Source organism: Lissotriton vulgaris, chromosome 6 (assembly GCF_964263255.1).
Source record: "Lissotriton vulgaris chromosome 6, aLisVul1.2, whole genome shotgun sequence".
NCBI classification, from domain to species: domain Eukaryota; kingdom Metazoa; phylum Chordata; class Amphibia; order Caudata; family Salamandridae; genus Lissotriton; species Lissotriton vulgaris.
In genome coordinates this window covers 141,749,607-141,775,714 of record NC_141694.1, presented here as the reverse complement: position 1 = coordinate 141,775,714, position 26,108 = coordinate 141,749,607, and the positions used below count along the sequence as shown (strand labels likewise).

At 46.9% G+C, this 26,108-nt stretch overlaps 1 protein-coding gene across 1 annotated transcript in view; it reads left to right on the top strand.

The window, feature by feature from the left end:
- The window catches only part of RP1L1 (RP1 like 1), a 152,884-nt gene extending 129,078 nt beyond the window's left edge, over window positions 1-23,806 (top strand). The window contains exons 3-4 of the mRNA XM_086925142.1: window positions 17,312-20,892; window positions 21,118-23,806. Of these exons, the coding sequence (XP_086781268.1) occupies window positions 17,312-20,892; window positions 21,118-23,724 (6,188 nt within the window). The 3' untranslated portion in view covers window positions 23,725-23,806. The remainder of the gene's footprint in view (window positions 1-17,311; window positions 20,893-21,117) is intronic.
- Window positions 23,807-26,108: the final 2,302 nt, after the last annotated feature.

Below are 26,108 nucleotides of genomic sequence, written 5' to 3'. Positions count from 1 at the left end.
CATCCAGCTCTCTGTCAGCCTTCATTGCTCTGCTGGCCCAAGTCCTCTCCTTTGTCAGCTTTCGCCCCCCACTGTTTCCCATAAACCTAGCCATGTTGCCCTTCTAAAACCTGTGCACCTCTTTGTGAGCTGTCACAAACCACTGAACCACTCTGTCATTCCTTAAAGATCAACCCTTTACTGGATCTCTCAGCCTCGCTATTACCTTCAGAATACCTCACTTCGATATCTATTGGTACTAAGTACTCCTCTGGCTGCTTCCACGCCACTGCTACGTAATCTCTGATAGCCTGAAAGCCCTTCCAACACTTTCTTCAGCATTTCAAATTAAACTGCCAGTTACAAAGTTTGTAGTCTACCCTACCAGTTTTCAAACAAAGAACTAATTTACTTCCAAACACCTCTGTTTCACAGGCACCTCCACAACCCTTCAGCTTGCCTTAAGAGCTTTGCAGTCTACTCTTATGGTGCCCGCGCCACCACAGCTGGAGTCTTGTCTCCATGCGAACACCACTATAATTATAAACCCTATATGGCCTATCGTAGCCCATTTAGCTGTTGCATTACTGACCCGTTCTTCTGGTCGTCAGAGCCTTCTGATCCCGAGCACTCCTCATGGCCGTTTTTGCTTACTTGAACCCTACAAGGTACTTTAAGCTGTTCTGGCAAGCTTTACATTCCACAGCCCTTTTTGTCCATCCACCTTGTGATGCCTCTGCCATGTTTCAGTCTCTCTGCACTCAATCAGCCATCAGATCATTAAGCCATGACCTGTCAGAGTTTGCTGTCCATCCAAGCGTTTTGCCATCCCTCTGAACTCTCTCACATGTTGGGCCACAGAGCTCCTATGCTGGGTTTAAGCATTGTTGCCAAGTTACCCATGTCATGTGTGACAGTCATGGCTGTCCACCAAGTAGCAAGGTGACTACCTCCCTCCAGGTCATTGCAGACACTGCTTCCAGTCCTGGACGTTTGTGTGAAAGCCATATGCATTCTGGGTGTTGTAGTCTTCTTTTGTTTTCATTGAACTAAAGAGACTACCACACCTGAAATCAGTGATTTGTAGGTGAAAAGGTCAGGACTGGAGACGGGGTCTGCAATGACCTGGAATAAAGAGGTCATCCTACCCTACAGCATTTTGCATGCTGTGATTTTTGAGTGCATACTTACTATAGGTGCTTTAAGAAAACTGAAAAGTTGGGGTCTCTAAGGCGGAACAATCTAAGCAACATGATCTTTGTAATTAATAGCATGACTCAATGTACATGGTCTAAAATCACAAAAGCCTTCAGCCTCCTGGTCCTCTTCATTCTCCTCCTGGTCATACTCTTTCTCATGTTCATGGTCCTTTCCCTACTACTGTTCCTGGTCCTCCTTTTGTAGGTTAATTAGTTCCTACTGGCTCTGGTTGCCTGGCCACAAGTATTCTCCAGCTAAAATGTAGGACCCACTGCATCTGTAACCCTCCAATTACATTGTAAGTATTGGAGCAGTAGTGCTATGTTTATTCCTACTTCACCAATGTTCCCCTTCAGCACAGAGATGTAGCTGGTGTCATCAATAGTATGCAGGATCATTTTGTGGGAGGCATACAAGCCCATGGGGATCTAACCTTCTTCACTGGGTCTGAGTTAGCCTAGCACACATGTTCACTTTCCATGGGTTGAATAGTGTCCTACTCTATCTTGAATGTTGTCTGCACCTCAAAATCACTGGCGAGCCTCAGTCTTTTTGCTAGGTAGGGTAAGGATCTTGCTGGCCAAAATCTCAGTCACACCGCCACACTCTGATAAGGAATGCACACCCACAGTGCCTTAAGATATGCCACTCAGCACATCCCTTGCCAGTCATGCCTCCCTCACCCTGCTGTTCAATCCACTGTACTGGGTTACTGCTTTTTTACAGTGTGGCTCACTTTGCCACCAATTGCATAATAGAGCACACCAGAAGGGCTCTGTGCACAAGTGCTTCTACAAGATGGCACCAGTGCCATAATGAGTATGACCCAGCAGCACTAATGCCCGGGTGAGACAGGGGCCCAAACACCTCCCAGGTCTTGGCCCTGTTTAAACAGTACACTGACATTGGTGCTTTTTCTCACCTCTGCCCTTTTTGGTCTCACTTCTGGGTCCAACATATCAACCGCCAGCCAATTAAGGCAGCAGAAGAAGGGGTACATATAAGCACACCACCTCTCCTATGTCCAGCTTGTGGTATTTTGCACTCTCCAGTTGTCAATGGTGGGTGGATAACTTTAAAGGTAAATAAGGCAACTTATGGTCACATATACAAAATAGTTGTAGAGCTTTTTAGAGGATGAGATGATCTCAGCAGCTTCCTGCTCTCCGTACGTCTGGCACTCTGAACCATTTCTCACTCTGGTGCTATACAGAAATCTCCGTTTGTGCCACAGGACACTGTGCCACCTAATCACTGCAGTGTCAATGCTTGTTCCATGTGCAAATCGAGGGCTGGCTTCGGGGACAAGGAGTGCTCAGCCTCAGTACTCCAGCACCACCCACCAGTGCAGCACTTCTCTTCTGTGCATGATGGTTTCCTGAACACCATAGGCATCCATGTTGGTGTTTACCTTCACTCATGCCCTTTGCTACCACCATCTCTACAATGTCATGTTATGTTATGTTATGTTACATTACATTTCATTATGTTATTGTAGTGGGCTGGCCCCACTTGTTCAGGTGACATAGTAGACGTAGCCGAGTTGAGTTTGATGTAGTTTATTAAGTTCATAAGTAGAAGTTACAACAAGTCCCAGCAGGAGCAGCCTGCTAGCTGCTCAGCCCATCTCTCAACTGACAACACTCACACACGCTGAGCAGCTGGACACAGGAGGAAAGGGAGCATATTAACATGACCTGAGCATACTACAGTTATGCTATGTTTAGTTAAGAAAACGTAATTTTTGTTTAAATCATTTTATTAACATTTTTCTTACATCCATACAACATGAACAATGTAGTGACACCATGTTCAGTGACAACATAGAGACAATGCGGTACAGAGTGTAAACTACTGTATTGGTGAATACAACATTTCTAATAGATACTGGAGGGATAACATCACAACAACCGTAATGGCGTTAATGAAACATTATATGTTGCATGTGAACATTCTAGACATGGTGCGTTACGCAAATAAACTGTGGGCGTAGGGTACAACAAAATGAATGAGGACAAAATAACCAAATGAGGAATTAGGTAGTCGCTTGAGACATGTTGCCAAGTGTGTTAAAAAGGGGAGAGTCCTGTCAGAGCCTAATGGTGACAGTTCCATGATGTGGGATCAGAGATTATGTAAATGGGGCCTGCTCTGCCTAATCCTTCGCATGCATACTCCTAGAGGACAAGTGCTGGGTGGCTGGTCATATTCCTTTTCCTGAGGTTTCTCCTCTGCAGTATAAAGACTCTGCAAGTCCCACACTATGGCATCCCAGTGACTCACCAGAGGAAACTTACGGATCACGAGCAGGTCCTCTCGGTGCAGCGTCATCCCCTCCGCCCTAGCCCAGTTGAGTAGGGAATGGTGCCAGGCTATTGTCTGAGGTTTTATTGAGAAGTTCCATCTCCTGTTGATTAAGTGTTTTGCTGTGATTAGCCCCAGCTCGAGAGGTTGCCCTGTTTTTCTTATTCCTGCAAAAAATATGCTGTATGTACACCTCTCAGCGAAGGGGAATGTCGTGGGCTATACAGGTGGCCAGCGTAGTCGCCACATTGGCCCAATATTCGTTTAAGGCAGTGCAACGCCATAGCATGTGAAGTATGTCACGTCCAATAGGCGGCATCTTGAACAGGCTGCATCAGACCTTAGGAAGTACTGGGTAGGGCCTAGATAAGCCTGATGCAGTATGAAGAATTTAATCTGCTTAAAACGCTGATTATGTGGGATATGTATTGGACCTCCACGAACGGCGACCCACTCCTTGTATGTGAATGTATGCCCAGGCTCCCCCTCCCAGTGTTGCTTCAGGGGGGCAAGGTCAATCTCTGTATGTTGGTGGAGTGAACACACAAACCAACGAGTCAAATGCCCCCCATTTCCCATCACATGTGGGTACTGCATCCTATGGTGTGTGGGTGGTTCTTGGGCGAGATTGCCCCATTTGGCTGCCAGAGAGGCTATGGCTGCCCGGTGCAATAAACATTGCAAAGGGTACATATTCTCTTCGGACATAAGCTACGAATATGGGATGAGTGAGCCATCTTGATAAAGGTCCCCCATGTCCTGAATGCCTTCTGTGTCCTAGTGTCACAGTTCGGTTGCCGCAGTGCATATGTCACTTCGTAGTGTTCTTAATAATGGGATGGCGGGGGTATACTTTGCGACAGTCCTGGTGATGAACAGGCATCTAAGGAAGCATTTGTATGCCATGGTGAGTAACAACTCTCCCAGGGATCTGGGTTTCGTGCATGGCTGAAAATTATATATCAAGGTATGATGCGGTGCTTTGGGTTGTAATGAAGCCGTATTTGCTAGGTGTTGAAAAGACAGCCAGCGAGCTATCCACTGCAACTGGGAGGCTAGATAGTAGTGTTTGAAGTTGGGCACTGCCAACCCTTCCTGTTCCATTGGCAAATATAGTTTCCTCATAGACACTCTCTGCCTTGACGTTCCCCATATAAAGTCCCTGATTGTCCTTTCCCATTTGTAAAGAAAGGTAGGGGAGATGACAATTGGTAAGGCAGTGAAATAATAGTGGAAGCGAGGGAGGACCACCATTTGTACGAGGGCAATCCTACCAGAGTTCGCCAATGGGAGGGTGTACCAGAAGCACATCTGCGATTGGATGGCAGTAGTGACTCTAATTATGTTGCCCTCAAAGAGAGTTTCCTTGGTACGATATATGCGCACCCCTAGGTATCTGAAAGGATCTGTACACCATGTCACCGAGACTTCCCCATGGGCGTACCCTGGGTCCGGGGTCGTCTGCAAGAACGGGGAGGGAATAGATTTTGCAGCGTTAACCCTCAGTCCCGACGCTATGGCAAAACGTGTTAGAGCCAGGTCTAAGAAGGGCGGGATGGCATGAAGATCTTGCGCATACAGTATCAAGTCGTCAGAGTACAGTGAGATAACGTGTGTGCCATCTCCCAAGGTGACCGCCATGCCCACGTGTGAGCGGATGTATGCCACTAGCGGTTCAACTGTCAACGCAAAGAGGAGAGGAGACTACAGGCAACCTTGCCGTGTCCCATACCTTACCTCTTTGGGGTCCGAGGCATAAGGACCTGTCCGAACTCAAACGGATGGGCGTTTGTATAGCAGCCTGACCATAATAAGGAAATTAGGTCCTATGCCATATCGGGCCAGGGCGGCGAAATGGAAATTCCATTTGACAGAATCAAGAGCCTTCTCAAGGTCCAGTACCAGGCAACCCCATTAGGACCAATTGATAGTAGCGCACTCAGCCACCCTAAATTAGGTATGGGTGTTCAGTGCAGTATTACGGTTAGGGACAAAATCATTCTGGTTGGGGAGCACCAGGGTGGGAATAAGGGTGGGAATAAGGGACACAGTCGGTTAGCCAAGACCTTTGCTGAAATGTTATAGCCTGCATTTAATATCACTATCAGTCTATACAAGCCAGGGGAAGTGGGATCCGTACCCGGTTTAAACAAAGAGGCCACATTACCCATACACAGTGAGGGTGTTTGGGTCATGTCAGTGATTGCAGAGGTGTATAAGGAGGGCAGACGGGGCACTTGTGTCTCTGCATACTTCTTGGAAAATTCAGTGGGGAGCCTATCTGGTCCCGGAGTCTTTCCGGATGCTAGTGACCGTAACGCTTCCTGGACTTCGTCTACTGTCAAAGGGGAATTCAATGTAAGGAATTGATCAATCGTCAGTGTGGGCTGCTTGACTGCAGATAATAAAAATTCCCCAATGTGGTGGTCATCCCCAGTCTGTTAGGATGCATACAACCTAGTATAGTGTTCCGTCATTCCTGCATGAATGTCTCGCTGTGTACATTTCCTATGCCATAGCTCATCCACTAACAGCTGTATGGGGTGTTACGGGTGCTCTTGTAGTAGTATGTAGGCCAATAGCTTACCCACCTTGTCTGCTGCAGATTGGGAGCGTGCTGAATGCACCAAATAGTTATGACAGCACAATAATTCTAATAACCCTTCTGTAGTGAGGAGGTCCACGCAGGAAGTAGCAATTTGGTAAGATTTATTCAAGCAGGTAACAAGTAGTATAACAGGTAGTTATGTTCTGAAGAAGAGCCCCACCAGGAACAGCCTGTATGCTGCTCAGCACATGTCCAACTGTTGCTTCACCTCTCTGTGTCCCAACATTCCGAGACTCATCAGACTCCAACATTCTATTGAGCACAGAGCACAGGCACTGGCTGATCAGGGGGTGTGAAATACATTTCATGACAAATGCAGAATACTACAGCTTCTCTATCAGCATGGGTATCATCAATGCTTTTGCTTTTCAGGTCGGTCGATGGCTAACGATTCTAGTCAGAGTAGTCGTCGCTCGATGGCAGACAGGGATTTTTCTAACTGCTTGCGAATGTTCCACGTATTACCTAAACAGTGCTTTCTGGTCACCACTTTAAAGGCCTCCCATTCTGTCAATACCGAATCCGCAGAGCCCGTATTGTGCTCAAAGTACCCAATCACTGACTCCATTGAGCTCCGGAACGCTGGGTCTTCCAACGCTGCTGTCTACAAGCGCCAGGCTTAGGTCAGGGGTGCCCTTCGCCTCCCAGGCAAAATGCATTATTTTTGGATTATGGTCTGAATGTGTCTGGCCTAAATACTCTGTGGTCTGAATCAGAGGAATTAGCGCCACCGTGGTCAATATGCGGTCTAGCCGTGCGTGTAGGTTGTGGACCGGCAAGTAAAAGGAATGCATCCTTGTGTGGGGGTGACACTCATGTCAAATGTTTCTGTTAGGAAAACTTATACAGCTCAATTACCCCCAAGGGTTTCTTGCCGTTGGGACAGCCAGTGGGGAAAGGAAAGAGGATTCTGGCTAATCAAAAGCTTACTCAACGAGCCTGGCCTTCAAAAGCTTCCTGAACCTCAGGAAGTTAGGTTCCAGATTGATCAAGGATGGGTGAGAATTATAATGCAGTCCTGCCAAGCATCATGCATCAGGTGTTAGACTAAAGCATTTCAGTGTGGTGCAGGCCATCACCACAGTGAAATGCATTGTCACGCATATCTGCATATGTCAGCTGTCACTGTGAAGCCCTGTAGAAGGAACGGAGTGTGTGGCAGCGCGCCGCCTGTGGCTGTGAAATGCGCACTGTTCCCACTGGCTTGGGGCGCTCCCAGCGGAGCGAAGACACTGCTGGAAGGCTCACAGTGCTACAATGTATCTTCGAGTGATGATTCCACGGTGGCTCATGGCTCTGAGTTAGAGCGCATGGCTCTGAGTTAGACAGCCTGAATTCAGGATCGGGCCCAATCAGGTTGTTTGATACAATGGACCGGTGGCACCGCGAAGGGTGTCACGTCCTGTTGCCAGAGCACTCAGGAAGTTTGTAAGGCGGTGGCTTCACTAGTTTGCTTGTGGCGCTCGGCTTTCAGCACTGCTGTCTGCTGCTAAATGCTCACAGCGGCCTGGCGGCCCCGCTGTCGGGCTTATGATGACCTCCAGTTGTGGCAAATTCAATATTGCCCCACCAGGCTGAGGGACAGTGCAGTGGACGCCATCAAAGTCATCAATCACACTCATTGACCGGTAAGGTTCATGGATCGGCCGCCAGGACAGACAGGACTCACAGCAGGGACTGTCATCCTGGACTAAGGTGGGCGGCATTGCCACAAAATGATTGCCATGGGTGGTGGCTCGCGGCCTGAACCTGGCATCCTGCTGTAGAGAGTGGCTGGTGCAGATCCACGCTGACTCGCTGCCCTTATATATCGCTGTCTTTCAAATACTCACCCCTTGTCCCTCCCACCTATTGGGCGTTGAGCAGACACAGGTCCTCGGAGGCCCAGGGACATACTCATCTCTGGCTCCGTCCTGTGTGCCGCCCACCTTGGTTCACTGCGAGTAAAGAATGTGCTGCTTCCCTCAAGCAACATTGTATGCCCCCGCTAGGGGTCTTCTCCTGCCACGCCCTGGGATCTTGAGAGAGCTCTTTGGAAGTGGTGTGTTTAAGAACCAGAGCACCTCGCACATTCACACAGGTAGCATGACCCTACATGACTTCTGAAAGTGTGTCTGCAGCCTGGGTGTCCCCTTAGGGGTGTGAGAGGCATGGTAGGGCAGAGGGAACCCCTCAGAGCTCAGGGAGGGCTGGAGGTGCCTGGGGGCAGTGGTGTGAGGTGCTTAGAAGCAGAGCGTCTCACTACACCTATAGCACGAGGCTGCACATATATTCTCTGTGCTGTGCTTGCAGGCTGGGTGTCCACTTAGGAGTGTGAGAGGCATTGTAGAGCGGATGGAGGTCCCCAGAACTCAGGGAGGGCTGGATGTCCTGGGGATCAGTGGTATGAGGTTATTAGAAGCAGAGTGTCTCGCACATTCACACCTAAGTACTCTTCCATTTCTTGTGCTTGGCAGCGGTTTAAAGATCCTCTTAGAGATTCTCATTGCTCAAATGGGTGTAATTTCTAATATTTATGTTTCCCTGTTTTCATTTCTTGATTTAGATAGCAAGAAAGTGTCACTCATAGTCTTTGAAATGTCACTCCTAATTGCAATTAATTATGAAAACGTCATTCATCGCAATCTGATGTCTTGGCAGCTATGATATGAGATGTGTTCCGTCACTTCAACCGAGGGATCCTCAACTGGTTGGCAAGAGAGGAGCTGAGAGGTGCAGGAGTAACATACCTCTTAATTCTGCCTGCTACAAAGGCTGGAGCCTGGTCATGAATTGATTTGTAAATAATGCAAGCTGTTTAAAATAGAGCTTTCTGTTTAACAGGGAGCCAGTGAAGCTTCATTAAGACAGGAGACATATGTGCATTTCTATGCAATTTACAAATTATCCTTGCTGGTGTATTTAAATGATTGGTAATTTGTGCGAAGAAGTTGCAGGGAGACCCAAATACAGGGAGTTTACATTCTCCAAGCGTAACAATTATCACCGCCATCGCCACTTTCAAAGCCTCGGGTGACAGAAGAGGAGCGACCTTCCTGATGGATTTCAAGGAACCAGATGATGTTGTCCCGATCAGGTGAAGAGTGGACGCTTGACTCTGCAGCCACGTGGACCAGGAGGTGTCTTCGACAACCAGGATGGAGGCAAGAGCTGTCCCACACAGGCTCTCGCTGTCGGCGGTGTCTGATCCGGATTCTGAGTCAACAGGCCTTGGCATAGGCAACCCATGCTGTGAGTGGAGATGACGTCTGGTGCGGACCAGGAGGGTCCGGGGTGCTTCTCCTTTGCAGGGAAGCAAGGGCCAGTCTGGAGCAACCAGACCAGCGGTGTAGTTTTCAAGGATCGTCGTCTAGGAGGCCACTAGTTCGAGACGAACGGATCCCTCGACCCCTCGCAGTCTGGCTTCCGGGCCAACCACAACACCAAGACCGCCCTGATCGCAGTCACCGATGACATCCGAGCGCTGCTCGACAACGGAGAAACAGCGGCCCTCATCCTCCTCGACCTCTCCGCGGCCTTCGACACTGTCTGCCATCGTACCCTAGTACAACGCCTCAGCAACGTCGGAGTCCAGGAGAAGGCACTGGAGTGGATCATCTCCTTCCTCACCGGAAGGACACAGAGAGTCCGCCTCCTCCGTTCAGATCTGAAGCCACCGAAGTCATCTGCGGCGTCCCTCAAGGCTCCTCGCTCAGTCCAACCCTCTTCAACATCTACATGAGCCCCCTCGCAGACATCGCACGCCAGCACAACCTCAACATCATCTCCTACGCCGACGACACCCAGCTGATCCTCTCCCTTACCAACGACCCCGCCACCGCCAGAGCCAACCTTCACGAAGGGATGAAAGAGGTAGCCGAATGGATGAAGAGCAGCCGCCTGAAACTGAACTCAGATAACACGGAAGTCCTCATCCTGGGATCCTCACCCGCCGCCTGGGACGACTCCTGGTGGCCCCCCGCCCTAGGCAGCGCACCCAAACCAACAGACCACGCATGCAACCTGGGCTTCATCCTGGACTCCTCCCTCTTCATGACCAGACAAGTCAACGCCTTCTCCTCGTCGTGCTTCAACATCCTGCGCATGCTACGTAAGATCTTCCGGTGGATCCCCACAGAGACCAGGAAGACGGTCACCCAGGCCCTCGTCACCAGCCGTCTGGACTACGGCAACACCCTCTACGCCGGAACCACCGCCAAACTCCAGAAGAGACTCCAGCGGATCCAGAACGCCTCAGCACGACTCATCCTGGACATCCTCCGTTGCAGCCACATCTCCGGACACCTGAGAGACCTGCACTGGCTCCCGGTCAACAAGAGAATCACCTTCCGTCTCCTCACCCACGCACACAAAGCCCTACACAGCCAAGGCCCAGGATACCTCAACAGCCGCCTCAACTTCTACGCTCCCAAACGCCAGCTTCGATCGACCAGCCACGCCCTCGCCGCCGTCCCCCGCATCCGTAGAGCCACCACAGGGGGACGGTCCTTCTCCTACCTCGCCGCCAAGACATGGAACTCCCTCCCCACCCACCTCCGCCTGACCCAGGACCACCTCGCCTTCAGGAAGCAACTCAAGACCTGGTTGTTCGAGCAGTAGCAGATCCCCCTCCCCCAGCGCCTTGAGACCCTCTGGGTAAGTAGTGCTCTATATAAATGCGATGATTGATTGATTGATTGACTAGCCAGCCGGCAAGTGACCAGACAACGCGTCGAGCAGCAACCAAGCAAAAGGGCCCCACGCAAATCTCGTGGATGCTGGAGGGCTGGTCTTCGGTGCAGAAGCTGCTCAGGGCTGGAGCTTCTTAATCCCCAAAGCACTTTCTCAAGGATGCCTCTGAAGTTGTGCTGGAAGCGAAGCGCAGTTTCTTCAAGATGGCCGGTACCACGTGTCTCGTTGCACCCACGGATCTCAGCTGTGCTGCAGATGTAGGTAGAGGTCGGAGAGGTCTGGAAGTCCGGGTCTCGTCGGGCTCTGAAGTCTGTTTCCACCAGGAAGGACGACAAAGTGAACCGCTAGGACGCTTGATGGTGCCTGCGGATGCAGGGTGGTCACTCCTTGGCCACAAGGGAGATTTTCTTCAGTCTTCTGTGGAGCAGAACGTCGAAGTCCAGAGTTTCTTCTTTGTAGTTTCAATTCAGGATAATCTGATTTGGAATGGGACCAACTCCTACCTTTATTCTGCTAAAGGGGCCTGTACTGTGACTAGGTCCCTCCCATGGGTGGGACCAGGAAGGGGGGTGGTTACACCCCCTATCCTTTGTCCGGTTTTGCGCCAGAGCTGGGGCTGGAGTGCCCCAGCAACTGGTTTGAACCGGGGTATGCACAGGGACACCTTGTGTGCCTCAGGCATGTCTCATTCCTTTCAGCCTGGCTTACCTCAATACACAAAACCCTGTCTGGGGTGGTGCTAGCACCTCCCAAGGCAGGAAACCCTTTGTCCAGGCCTCCCTCGCTGGAAGGACTCCCAGCAGCAGGAGGTCAGACTCGTGTCTGTGGTGGCAGCATCCATTTTGTGATGCTGAGGCTCGGGTTAACTTTAACCGGGGTTCTTAGTTACATACATGTCGTGTCCCTCTAAAAGGGTGGAAGCAGACATCACCAGCTCATCCGCACCACAAAGAAGAAATCTCTGAAGGAACGACTGGACAAGAACACCCATGACAGCAAGGAGCTCTTCAACATCGTCAAGGAATTCTCCAACCCCAGCACCGGCAACAACGACATAACCCCCTCACAGGACCTCTGCGACTCCCTCGCCTCGTACTTCCACCGCAAGATCTCCGACATCCACAACAGTTTCAGCGCTCAACCCCCGCACCCACCGGTCGAACCTACGCACCCAGCCGCCATCCTCCAGACATGGACCGAGGTGACCCTCGAAGACACGACAAGCATGATGAACACCATCCACTCCGGATCGCCGACCGACCCGTGCCCCCACCACATCTTCAACAAAGCGGCCCCCACCATCGCACCCCATCTCCGAGACATCATCAACGCCTCCTTCAACACAGCCACCTTCCCTGAGAGCTGGAAGCACGCCGAGCTCAGCGCACTACTGAAGAAACCAACAGCGGACCCGACCGACCTCAAGAACTTCCGCCCCATCTCGCTCCTCCCCTTCCCGGCCAAAGTCATCGAAAAGGTCGTCAACAAGCAACTGGCCGCCTTCCTCGAGACGAACGGATCCCTCGACCCATCGCAGTCCGGATTCAGAGCCAATCACAGCACCGAGACCGCCCTCATCGCAGCCACTGACGACATCCGAGCCCTGCTCGACAATGGTGAAACAGCGGCACTCATCCTCCTAGACCTCTCCGCTGCATTCAATACTGTTTGGCACCGCACCCTAGTCCAACGACTCCACGACACCGGCATCCAGGGGAAGGCCCTGGACTGGATCACCTCATTCCTCTCCGGAAGAACACAAAGAGTACGCCTCCCGCCGTTCCGCTCAGAGGCCACCGAAGTCATCTGCGGCGTCCCGCAAGGATCTTCGCTCAGCCCCACTCTCTTCAACATCTACATGAAACCACTAGCTGCCATTGCCCGCAACCACAACCTGAACATCATTTCCTACGCCAATGACACCCAGCTGATCCTCTCCCTCACCAAAGACCCCGACACCGCCAAAGCGAACCTTCACGAAGGGATGAAAGACGTCGCCGAATGGATGAACAGCAGCCGCCTAAAGCTGACCACGGACAAGACAGAAGTCCTCATCCTGGGAACATCCCCCTCCGCATGGGACGACTCCTGGTGGCCCCCAGCCCTAGGCACCACACCCAAGCCAACAGACCACGCACGCAACTTGGGCATCATCCTGGACTCCTCCCTATCGATGACCAGGCAAGTCAACGCCGTCTCCTCATCTTGCTTCCACACACTCCGCATGCTCCACAAGATCTTCCAATGGATTCCCACCGAGACAAGGAAGACGGTCACCCAGGCCCTCATCACCAGCAGACTGGACTATGGAAACACCCTCTATGCCGGAACAACAGCCAAGCTTCAGAAGAGACTCCAGCGCATCCAGAATGCCTCCGCCCGACTCATCCTGGACGTCCCCGACACAGCCACATCTCGAGCCACCTGAAAGACCTACACTGGCTCCCTGTCAACAAGAGGATCACATTCAGACTCCTCACCCACGCACACAAATCCCTCCACGACCTGGGCCCTAGGTACCTCAACGACCGCCTGACCTTCTACACGCCCACCCGCCAGCTGCGATCGGCGAACCTCGCCCTCGCGCCTCGCATCCAGAGAGCCACAGCTGAAGGAAGATCCTTCTCCTACCTAGCGGCTAAGACACGGAACTCCCTGCCCGCCCACCTGCGACTGACCCAGGACCACCTCGCCTTCAGGAAACAGCTCAAGACCTGGCTGTTCGAGCAGTAGCAGACCCCCCTTCCCACGCGCCTTGAGACCCTTCCGGGTGAGTAGTGCGCGCTATAAATGCCATGATTGATTGATTGATTGAATGCTACCCCCATTGCCAGAACTAACGAGGGGGTAGTATTCCAATTCGTATGACACCTTACTCGACATGTTTTGATAATGCTATGCCAACGTTAGCAATAACCGCGAGGATTCTAATGCACTTAAGAGTATATGGTATAGCGTTATCATGGAACAGCTATAAGGACATGGTTCCGAAAGCTGCAGACAGGCTAAGCTCATGCTAGAGCACCATCTCACATAATTCCAAGCACTTTGCCTCCAGGATTGATAAGGCCTGCCATAGGAGTGACTTATAGGAGTATATATGTCCATTTTAGGGTTAGATATAGGTATACTATATCTAAAGCAAAGGGTGATTACACCACCTTGCCCCAGCTGTGTTGCCAGCCAGTTGTGTCTGTTTAGATGGCCAGCCAGGGGTGGCACAATACAGGCTGCAGCCCCTGGTAGGCCTTGGGTACACTTAGGCCCTGGGTACCTATGGTACACTGTACAAGGACTTACAAAAGTGACCCAATACCAACTGGTAAATGTACCTAAAGTACCTGGATGTCAATTTAGAGAGAGAACAGCTAGGCTGTGGGTCTGATTATCAGGCCCACAGCCAGGGAAAGTCGTAAACCAGTGAAGCAAAAAGCAAAAATCTGGGGTGACCATAGGATTGCAGACCCTACTCTCCTACAAGCATGTCCCCAATCTACCTGTTGGGCACTTTGTTTGCCAGACTGGATATAATGCTCACCGGATTTCTATGGAAATACAAGAATTGCACTAAACAAACTAAGGGCCCGATGTAGGTAAATCCCATTTACCGATTTAGAAATACCGAATCTTACCGATTCGGTATTTCAAAATCGGTAAATAAGATGTAGGTCCCAACATCTGGATTCGTTACCGAATCCTTAACAATTCTTTAATTACCGATTCGGTATTTTGAAGCCCATAGGAATGATTAGGCATTACCGATTCGGTATTTACCGAATCGGTAATTAAAGAATTCACAAGGGTGCAGGGGGTGTCACTTTGACACCCTCTAGCACCCCCAAAACGGGCATGTGTGCAATGTGGCACACAGACATGCCCTAAGGGCACGTCTGTCTGTCACATGGCACATGTGTACATGCACATATGTGCATGTACACAGGAATCGGTATTTTACCATGGATTAGTATTCCATGGTAAAATACCGATTCTGTAAGCCATGTGCCATAGGTAAATTTTCTACCTACATTGCTTTTTCGGTAATTTTAACGAATCGGTAAATATTACCGATTCGGTAATTATTTTACCGATTCGGTACATATTACCAAATCGGTAAATATACCGATTCGGTAATGATACCGAATCGGTAAAATTACCGAAAATGTGCCCCTACATCTCGGTAGCCCTTTACCGATCGGAAACGGCCGAAAATCGGTATTTTCGGCCGATTCGGATCGGTAAAGGGCTACCTACATCGGGCCCTAAGTCTCTCAAAGATATTTGGAGGTCTAAATCTTCCCGAGTATAGAAGATACCAAAATGCATTCTTAGCGAGACAGAAGTGTTTCTGGTTGTCCCCATCTATGGCCACATCTCCGTCCTGGCATTCCATTGAAAGCAAATTTTGCTAAAGCACTCACCCTCATTTCACTTATTACCACTAAGAAAATAAATTCAGAAACCTTCTTCAAATGGGCTCTTCCCTCTTAGCCTCATTATAATATAATGATTACCTGAAATGAGATGGCAGACACTCTTTCTAGAGAAATGGGCACAAAAAGGCATCCTGTTAGTAGGGGACCAGGGATCTCCCTCCAAACCTATACCCTTTTCTCACCTCATACCCAAATTTGGACTCGAGGATATATACTTTTACCACTTTCTAAAAATAAAATTTCAGACATTAATTGGTATCGCTCTGTTACTCTTTCATTCTTTGATCTGCTTGTTGTTGGGTTATTCATCCGTTACGGAATCAATTCTGCTGCTGTCCAGCGCCAGGACGCTTCTCCTGGAGTGGCCATGCACTTTATAGGCAACACTTTTATTAATTCATTCATACATCTCTGGGAACTCCCAACCTATCAAACTCTATGAAGACCTTTGCTAAGGGGAAGACATAGCTTCCAAACCAAACTTTACCTTCACACCCACAATCTCCTCTCTAACTAAATGAATACAGAACAATGGGGTGTTGCTGTTACACAATACAAACAATACACCTAATATGTCACTAAATTGGCCTCCCACTTGGGCTAACCTCACTACCAACAAGATTAAACACTCCTTAGTACAGTGTAGGTTTTGGACTACATATATGGCCCTCTGGACCCGCTAAACATTTTAAGCTAGTTTTCGCAACTCTTACACTTGCTGGAGCTGCAAGAAAGAGCCAGGTGACCTACAACACATGATACTCGACTGTGCCTTCTCTAAAACATTTTGGTTGAAACTCGGCCAAACCATCTTGCAAACTCTACAAATAAACTAGACCCCTAACCTACACTCTATTGCTCTTGGCATCCTCCACTCTGATACAAACTCTAGACTGGACAAGGAAGATCGCATTTTATGTGATATCCTTGTCTCAACGAGTCTCAAAGCCATTCTATCTGATTGGAAAGACCTCGCCAAACTTTTGGTCCATGCTTGGTGGGAATAGGTTCAATTTCTCAGGGAGCAGATAGCTCTCTAAACTCTTACTTAAAGTCCCCATCGATGAAAAAACAAAAACTCTGGTCTCAACTGGACACATCCATCACCAACTTAACTCCACCTCAGATTCAACCCCTACACCCAACCTCTCCCTTAACCCCAATTTCAAATACAACCTCACCCCCAGCACGCTATATTCCACTATTTCCTCCCTGCCTTCTTGCTATCTCTCTTGTCTATCTTTCCACCTCTCCCTCTCTTTTCGTGAAGTAGTGTGGCTCACTGGTTAGAGGCGGCAGACCCGAGAGCAGAGGACGGCCCGGGACCAGGGTTCGATTCCCGGCGCGGCAGATTTCTGGACCAGGGTCAGCAGACTCGATAATTCTCTCGCCTCGGTGCCCACTCTGATCAGCGATCACACTCGGCAACTCTGGGCATTAGCTTGCCTCATCTTCACTAACGGCCCCACCAGACCGCCGGGGATGCCTGGTCTCACCCTGGAGATACCCATTAAGGGACCATCTCTCAGGGAAGCCAGGAAGGGTTTCGCAGCGGTCGAAGCACCTTGGGACCCTACGGGTAAGTAGTGCGCTATATAAATGCCTATACATTTACATTCCTTCCCACACCTCGATACTACTCTGGGGTATTCCAACTGGTCTTTAATTTACCCTACCCTCATGACACTTTTCTCTCTTCTCCCTTATATAAGACATAAAATCATATGGGCCGATTCACAAAGGTAACGTTAGACCAGAAGTCTAACGTAGACCACCAGTCTAACTTTACTACTTTTTGATATTCACAAAGGTAAGTTACTACTGGTAAACTGCGAGGCCCCAGGGCGGTTATGCGCTATACAAATGCAATTTTTCATTTCATTTCACTTATGGTCTAACCTCACCTTTGTGAATTGGAACCTGAGTATTAATATCATACACAATTTAAAGTGGAATAAAGTATATTCAATGTAATTGCATGAAATATTTATGAGAGAAGCCTATTTAGTTTTGTGGTTTGTGATTTTACATCTAAATTGCATGTTGAAATAAATTCTCATGTTTTTTCTCTTTTTTCCTATTTTATTTCTCATGCCCAAAATGACCCTGTGCTCAGTGAGCTTCGGACTAAAAGCCAAAAAAAGTGTCATCCACCCACGATCTGCTTCGAGTAACAGAACAAGATTTTCCCTGTCGTCTGAAAAGTCCTACGGCAATGGATACAATATGACACCCATGGACAGCAGGCGTGCATCCTTCTCAAAGCCAAAGGAGAGGGACCCGACCCATTCCCTGGTGAACGATGACATTGAGAAGAGAGTCCATGTGAATAAAGACGGTAGCCTGTCAGTGGAGATGAAAGTTCGCTTCCGCTTACTAAACGATGAGTCTCTCCAGTGGTCCACGCAGATCAAAAAGTCCAGGACACACAACAAGCAGAATGATGAGCAGCTATGCGTGTATGAAGAAGAAGAAGATAGGATGGAATGCAGGGAGGCCACCAACTCCAGGGTGCTTTCAGAGACTGACGAGTCCTTCTACCCGTGCGACGCCGACTCGTACAGTTCCAAACACAATGAGGCAGATGATGATGACCTATACTGCCACAACTGTGGTAAACAGTGCCAGGATTATGACATTTGGAAGAATCCAATGCTTTCGTCTTGTGATGCTGAGGCTTGCGTGAGGACCGCATGGCAAGCTCGGTCCTCAGGCTCCAGTGTTTCTTCACACCGAAGAATGATGTGCAAGCAGAAGACCTCCATCGACAGCATCCGCACCACTTCCAGTGAGGAGTACATGGAACGCTTTGTGCAGGAGTCCTCGTGTTACTCTGAGGTTGTAGAGAATGGTGACTCTCGAGTGGGGCACTGCACTGTCAGTCACTGCAGGAACCAAAGTGGCTTGTCCACTGCCACTTCTAGTGGTGGACCAATACATAGGAAGGTTGGGTTACATAGAGATAGAAACAAACAGGGTTCATCAGCAAGTATAGCTTCAAATGTAGTCTCGAACAAGAGTCTAGATGCTCAAGTTGCAGTTGAATTAACCCACCAAAAGTCGGATTCAGATTACAATACTAGCAGTCTTGAGCGGGTAGAGCCATCTTCAGCCCATCAATCAAAAAGAAGAAATAACCTAACTAATCATGACAGACAGGACAGCAATATGTCTGAGGCATCTCAAAGTTCCCGAAACAATAAAAGAAACATTTGTAAAAAGGATGCGGCCCATTCTCAAGGTCACTCTTCTAGCCACAGCCTTGATAAAACAGATGTGGAGGACCCAAGGTCAGCAAACAGCCTAAGCTGTGCAGGGCGAGGATGTTCTGATTGCAACAAGTGCTGCAGAATGGAAACAGAAAGCCCTACCATGTCTGTTCACAATTACAATGGCATCAACAAGGCTGGAGATGAGGAGGAAAAGCGAAGCAGTAAAAGCATACTTACCTCAGTATCAACAAGGACACTGAAGAGCAAATCTGAGCAATGGTCCATAGAGGGACCTATCAATGCAAAGGACAGAGACATGCAGGAGAATGAGGGTGACAAAATATGCCCAGATGAATATTCTGGAGTCCTTCAAAGACCATTGTGTCAGAACCAAAAAACACCTCCTGAATCAAACCCAAGACTATCTGCTGATTCAAATAAACATTCAGAGGTAGTGGATGTGAGTAGAGCATCCTCACCTAGCATTAACATGGGCAATAGGAGTACACACAGTGAGATTTCAAATAGTAAGCAACATGGAGACAGGATCAAGTTTTCATCTGGTTCAAATCTGTTTGTGTCAAACTTGAATGATGGGGAAGAGAACACAGATGTCAGTTTTGGATCCCTGGTGTCAAATCTTTCGAGTAAATCATTCTCTTCTTGCTCGAAATTTAATTGTGTCAGCAATCCAGGTGTTGATAGGCCTCAAAGCACCAGCTCTGGAGTGTCTTCGAACTCAGAAATTAAAAATGAGGTTGTAGATAGAGGTAGCATGAGTGGAGATACTTTGTCGAAATCCAGCATCATCAGCGATTCAGATCAGGGAAAGCAAAAAAAGTTGGCCGAAAGGTTTGACGCTGAAAAATGTAAAGGAGTCTCTGGGTCTGAAACTGCCTGCTCACCCATATCACACTGCCCATTTCCACCAAAAGGAAATCCAAGTGGCAGCAAACCGAGGCTTGCAAAATTAAAGCTTTCTTCTGCTAGCAGCACAGACTTTGGGCTGGTAGAGAATATGGAAGATAGAAGGTTAACCCTTGAAAACTCTAGGCCATCTACTTCGGCATCTAAGCCAATCATCTCGAAGGAAAAACCTCACAGTGACCAAAACACAGCCACTACTGAAAAGGACGATATCAGCATTGATCAAGAGGTGAGCCCAAGCAGACAAAAAAGTAGTACAAGCTCTTCTAAAAAGAAGGGCAAATTAGAGGTGGAGGACACTAGTGCTCTGACAGTAGAGGGCAGTGGGATGACGCCTTCTGCACTTCCAAATATCACATCAGAAGAAGTTGTTCATGCGTGGTTGAAAAACATCCCAGCAGAAACAATTGTTGTTGAATATGAGGCAGAGCATCAACACATAGAAGAAACAGTCACCAAAACGTTGAACAATAGTCAAGCAACCGTAACAACAGAGGGAATACTTGGTGAAGAGTCTGATAATAAAAACAGTGAATTCATGATGAAAGAGACATTAAGCTTTGGAACATCTACAACTGATGCTGACACGGAAAAAACAGAAGATATTAGAACTGAGGAAAATGATTGCAATGTTTTGTTGGAAGGAAAGAAAAGGAACCAGGATGAGACCAATCTTACAGAATTTCCTACATGTAGACATAGCAATAGAAAAGATTTGCCAAGCAATGTCCATGCCTCTGTACAGATAATGAAGGCATTGTTGAGGCCATCGAATACACAAGCAATTGACAGATCACATAGTTTGCCTGAAGTATCACCTACTATAGGCAGGAAACTCAGTAACTCAGCAACAGTTCTGATCAAATGTCTTGCTGGTCTTAAACTTCTTGATGAAGATACAGAAGACCCCATCAGCAAGTCGGGAGGTCGGTGCAACAGCCGATATATAGACCTGGTCAATATTTTCCAGGCACTTTGGGTAGACGGTTCCATCAATATAGACGAGCAAGAACTGGATAAACTAACAAAGGACAAGCCTGGTATGACCACACAATCACAGAAGAACTGCTCTCGAGATGCCGAGCCAACTCCTGCCTCCTCTTCTGGAGTGGATGTCAACAGTGGCTCCGGAGGATCTGGCGACGGTAGTGTGGCTGGTACTGCAGATGGCACACTAGCATCAGAGAAAACAGGTAAAAGTAAAACAAATGTTCCAGCCCCAAGTGTAGAGAATATGTTTACACCTCAGATGGAGCCTGTGTCAACTACCTTTGAGGCCCATGGTGATAAAGAGCAGTGTGAGAGACCTTCATCTTCTTCCTCGATGGATAATGAAAAAGAAGAAAAACAATCCATGGAAAACTCTTCCAAGGCAACATCACCAAACACTGAAACAAATAAAATCCTCCACAGTAAGGAACAGTGCAGAGACTGTAGCGTAGATGCTAATGATGTAGATGAAAACATGAATACAAGCAACTTAAGAGAGAGCAATATCGATCTTGATGAAGAAAATATTGAAAAAGACATCCCTAATCCATTGGATATAGAAGAGACTGTAAATGAAGAAAATATTGAAAAAGACATCCCTAATCCATTGGATATAGAAGAGACTGTAAATGAAGAAAATATTGAAAAAGACATCCCTAATCCATTGGATATAGAAGAGACTGTAAATGAAGAAAATGTTGAAAAAGACATCCCTAATCCATTGGATATAGAAGAGACTGTAAATGAAGAAAATTTTGAAAAAGACATCCATAATCCATTGGATATAGAAGAGACTGTAGATTGTGAAAAAGAAGAACCAATATTTATGTCTAATAATGACGATAGCACTGTTGATCCGGTAAATCCTGGCAGCAGTGATGAGAAAGAGTCTGATCCAAATGCACCAAAGTCGCAGGGTACTACAGAGACCAATTCTCAGAGTGACTGCCAGTCTACAGTGTACTTCATTTCAGAATCTAATGAGATGAATGAATCCTTTGTGAAGAAGCAATCGTTCGTCACTGACCCTGTGTGGGTACTAAAATTGCTAAAGAAAATTGAGAAAGAATTCATGACTCATTACGTTGATGCCATGAATGAATTCAAAATAAGATGGAATCTTGAGGACAATGATAGCCTTGATGGAATGATCGCAGAGCTTAAAGGTGAGGTTGAAAAGAGAATACAGAAGAGTGTTGAAAATGAAGTTGCCAAAATTCAAACCAGGGCCGGAAATAAAGTCCCCAAACCTCCCAACGAAACATTGAGGCAGAGGCCTACACAGCAAGTACAGCAACGGAGAAAACGCTTGCAAACTATGCGCAAGAAATCTGCATTCAATGAGCTGATTATGGAACAAAACAAGCAAACAGTATCAAAAGACATTTCATTGGAGACCGATGAAGAAGATCTCACATTTAGTGCATCGCTGGCAGATGAGTTAAATGCAGATGATGAGTACTGTCCATGTGAAACCTGCATACGGAAAAAGCTGGCTATGAGACCACTTAAAGGCAATACAGTATCAGCCAGTGCCCCAATTGTTCGAGCATTCGACTTGCGGGAAATTCTACGGATGCAAAAAAAGCCCAATGAAACAAGCCCAGCTTGTCCATGCAGTCCAAGACATGAGGTTCAAGAGAGCTCAGCAATCCAAAATGGACTTTCAGATGAAACTGTGATTGAATCTAAACCAGCTACTCCAGTTACATTGAGTAGGTCTGATTCCAACAAGAACATAACAAGAGGGTCTTCTAAACAAGAGAATAATGACAGCTCAGAACAAGATGTAACTAGTGGGTATGAAATTGACATGGGTTGTCACCTGCAATTAGATGAGAATAATATTTGTCACTCACACCCTGAAAATGCAAAAGAGGATCAGGATCAACAGGAAGAAGAAAACATGCTGATGGAAAACCACAAAGCTGGGGAAAACAATTCTGAACATGAAAGTATTTATGAACCTGTTGATAATGCAGAGACTGTGGATGAGTTAAAAGACGGTACTGAGAACCCAAACACTCCTGACAAGATTACAGATGAAGAGGTTCTGGCAGACAGTGAATTTTCCGACCCTTGTGTAGTTGATCATAAGGAAGAGAAAGAAAATGGCACTGGTGAACTAGAAGAATTAAGTGATGAATATTCTGAACTGTCTACATTAGAAGAGAGAAACGAGGATGAAGAGTTAGCTGAGAGTGAAGAGACAAAACATCAAATTCAGAAGCCTGATCTAGACTCAGAGTATAACAATGATGCTGACAAAAGCATATCATCTGAACCTTTGCCTGAAACAGATTCTGTTTCAGCATATGATGTGGATGGGGATAACGCACAGGAAATAGATGATGAGCAAGTGCAGGAAATAGAAGATGATCAAGCCAAGGATGTGACTGGAGATCCAGCAAAGGACATGGAAGTGGCTAGAAATCCTTCAGAAGAAGTGAACAGATATACAGCAGAAGACCTTAGTGATGCTCTAGCAAGGGACATAGATGGAGTTCCAACAGAAACCGAAGATAGTGATCCAGGAGAGGAAACGGATGGTGATCCAGTTGCAGATGAGACTGAAGAAAAAGCAGAAGAAAAAGATGAATGTTTAGCAGGGGAGGTTGATTGTGGTCCCGCCGGAGATACTGGTGGATGTTTGGTGCAAAATGCAGATCAAGAGCCTGTAGAAGATAATGATAGCCTAGCAGAATGTGTTTCTGCACATCTGGCAGAGGAAGACAATATTGGTCTAGTGGAAGAAACCGATGACATTCCAGGAGAGGACATTGCTCGAAGTGCACCAAACGAAGAACATTGTGACCTAGCAAATGAAATTGATGCTGGCCCATTAGAGGATCTGGACAGAGATCCAGCAGAAGAAGAAGATGAAGATCCATCAAAAGAATATAATGAATGCCCTGCAAAGGAAAAGGATGGAGGTCCAGCAGAGGAGGAGAATGTGGATCAGGCAGAGACAATTTATAGGAGTTTAGAGCATATCACTGAAGTAGCAGAAGAAGTAGATGAAACTCCATTAGAGCAAAATAATGGGGGTATAGCAGAAGATGTTAAGGAAGAAATAATAGAGGAAGTAGATGAAAGTTCAACAGAGAACACGAACGGGGGTGTAGAAGAAGAAATTGATAGCAGACCAACAGATGAAATGAATATAGGTCCAGCCTCTAACGGACTGAGCAAGGACCTGGAGAATACATATGGCAAGGGTAGCCATGGTGACTCAGACAGCTCTAGCAGTAAACCTGCACAAATGTACCCCGACAGTTCCTTGGAGGAGGAGGACAGAGGCTCAGAATGTGCCAGTCCCGTGGCTGCAAAGAAGGACTCGCTAAAGAAGGCTAATAAACCTAATGATAATAGCATTGAGCTAGATGATTTGGATTTCTAGAACCCTTATATAAAGAATGCCATAATGACATTCACTTGACATAGAACAATATTATAAATCGTACTCTATAATAATGCTCCTCAAAGTATTTTGTCTTTAAGATAGAGACTGGGCTAATATTTTTTAAGTATTGAGTCATTCAAAAAAGAATATAAGAACGCATTCATTGTTATAGCTGGAAGGAATGGTAACTCTAAAACAGATGGTTGAACAATAAAAACAAGTTTTCATGTATTCAGTGTTTACTGTAAAGCACTCTGCAGATTCTCAGATATGAGAAACCAGGTTTCTGCTGCAGGCTGTTAAGGAGTTTTGATAGCTGAGGTTAAGAGTGTGTATGGAAATTTGTTGGCTGAGGTTAAGGAAGGTTAGGGAGTACATCCGGCTGTGGTTAAGGATGATATCTGGCTGTGCTTAAGGGTGGCTATGAAGGTTTGCTGGCTGTAGTTAAAACAATAGAACGAGGCTAAGAGTCAGAAGCCCAACTATTTACCTAACAGAGTCTAGGCACTGTAGCTTTCCCTGTACAATGTCCAAGGATTTTTTACTTTCTGGAAATTTACAAACATCTCCAAGAGTAAGCGTTAAATCTTTGCATATAATAGCTATTCATGTAGACTCCTCCTCTACTAAGCTGAAACCAGCACTTAATGGAAAATCCACATTTAATTAATGTATTTATTTGTGTATTTAAATATTTATGTAGTGCAGACCTAGCCGCAAGGGTAAAAGAATGCTTTATGTTCAACTGGAAAAAGGAACGTGTGACATACGTAGATTAGAAGGATACATCAGAGGATAAAGAGCACAAAATGACTTTGGTAAATACATTTTGAAGAGATAGGTTTTTAGGTTTTTGCGGATGAGCAGGAGACTCATGTTTAGCCTAATATGATCATGCACAGAGTTACACAGCCTGAGGGCGAAGCAAGAGAAAGCATGTTTGGAAGTTTTGGTCTTTTGAATTTTGAGGTCTCCAGGATCGGCGACTCTTGTTCCTGGTTCCTCAGTGACCTCTTTTGATATGAAGTTTATAGTTCAGGTAAGATGGTTGGGCGTTATATAACACTTTATGATTTAAGCAGGTGATCTTGAAGTCAATTCTTGCTGGATAACAGGTTTGGTAGATATGTGCTACTGTAAATAAATACAATTGTATTTCTATTTATTTCTCTCCACAGTGAAAATATTTTCTCTTCACCCTCATGTTTTGCCTTCACTTTCTAACCTTGGAAACACACATACTCGTGCCTTTACATGTCTGAATCTCCACAACCCTATAGGTTTGTGGGTATGTTTACATCCCCACCCCTGACTCTTCCCACAGCCCTGCATGTAGTAATGCATTCCTATCTGACTGTCCACTATACCCGGAGTCCAAATGTCCTCAGGTGTTGATTCCGTGATTCAGCAACTCCGCATTAAAACTACTCATTATTTCAACTACAGTGTCTTTCAGTCTGGTGTCACAAACCAATTATCAGGTACAGGGTTAGAGAGTGGGGGACCTAGAACGTTTTGGGGAATTCCTTGTTGTACCTGTAAAATAGTCATAATGGTTTTTGTAATGAGAGCAGCTAAACAACTGAACAATTCTCATATTTCGATTTAAGGGCCATATGTATGAATGTATTTTCCCATAGACACAGAATGGGCATAACACATTGATCCCTTTGGCCATAAGTGTTTTAATTTAATTGTCTGCTTTAGAGAAAACATTGTTATATTTCCAATCATGGCTTTGATGCCCGCATGCCACATGCACATGATGAACTTGTGTACAGATGAGTAAAGAACTGGCAGAGTTTCAGCCGTACATCTTTCCCCAGTCCTGTCAGCCAGAGGAGGGATTTAGGCCAATATGATGGGGACTGGGCGAGCAGGGCAACCTCATTCTCAGATATCATAGGTTTGGAACTTAGCGTAATCGTTTCAATAACTTATGCATTCCTATTAAAGTTTTTAGTAGGAAGAGGTGCTGCTGCCACCCAGCACACATACACGCATTTAAAATAATGTGTGCTGTTTACAATTAAAATAAGACACAACCCACCACACGAGAAGTCACTGCGTAATTCACTCCACTCTGGCAAATGAGTATCAGCCTGATGAGCAAACAGGAGCGGTGGGGGATAAAACAATTGAACTGAAGTTCCTGTAGATTGGCGCTGACTTCTTAACAGACCTTGAGGAACCAGCACTTAGACCTGGAGTGATCGTTTCAATCGAGAAAGTGAGTGTAACAGAAGTGATGGGTTTCAAAAAGCTAAAATTCCAGAATTTCGGGGCAAATAGTCTTCTGCATTTCCTCCTAAAATGGTGCCCGTGATAAGATCACCCATTTACGATTTTTGTTCCTTAAAATTAGGTTACTTTGCTTTTTT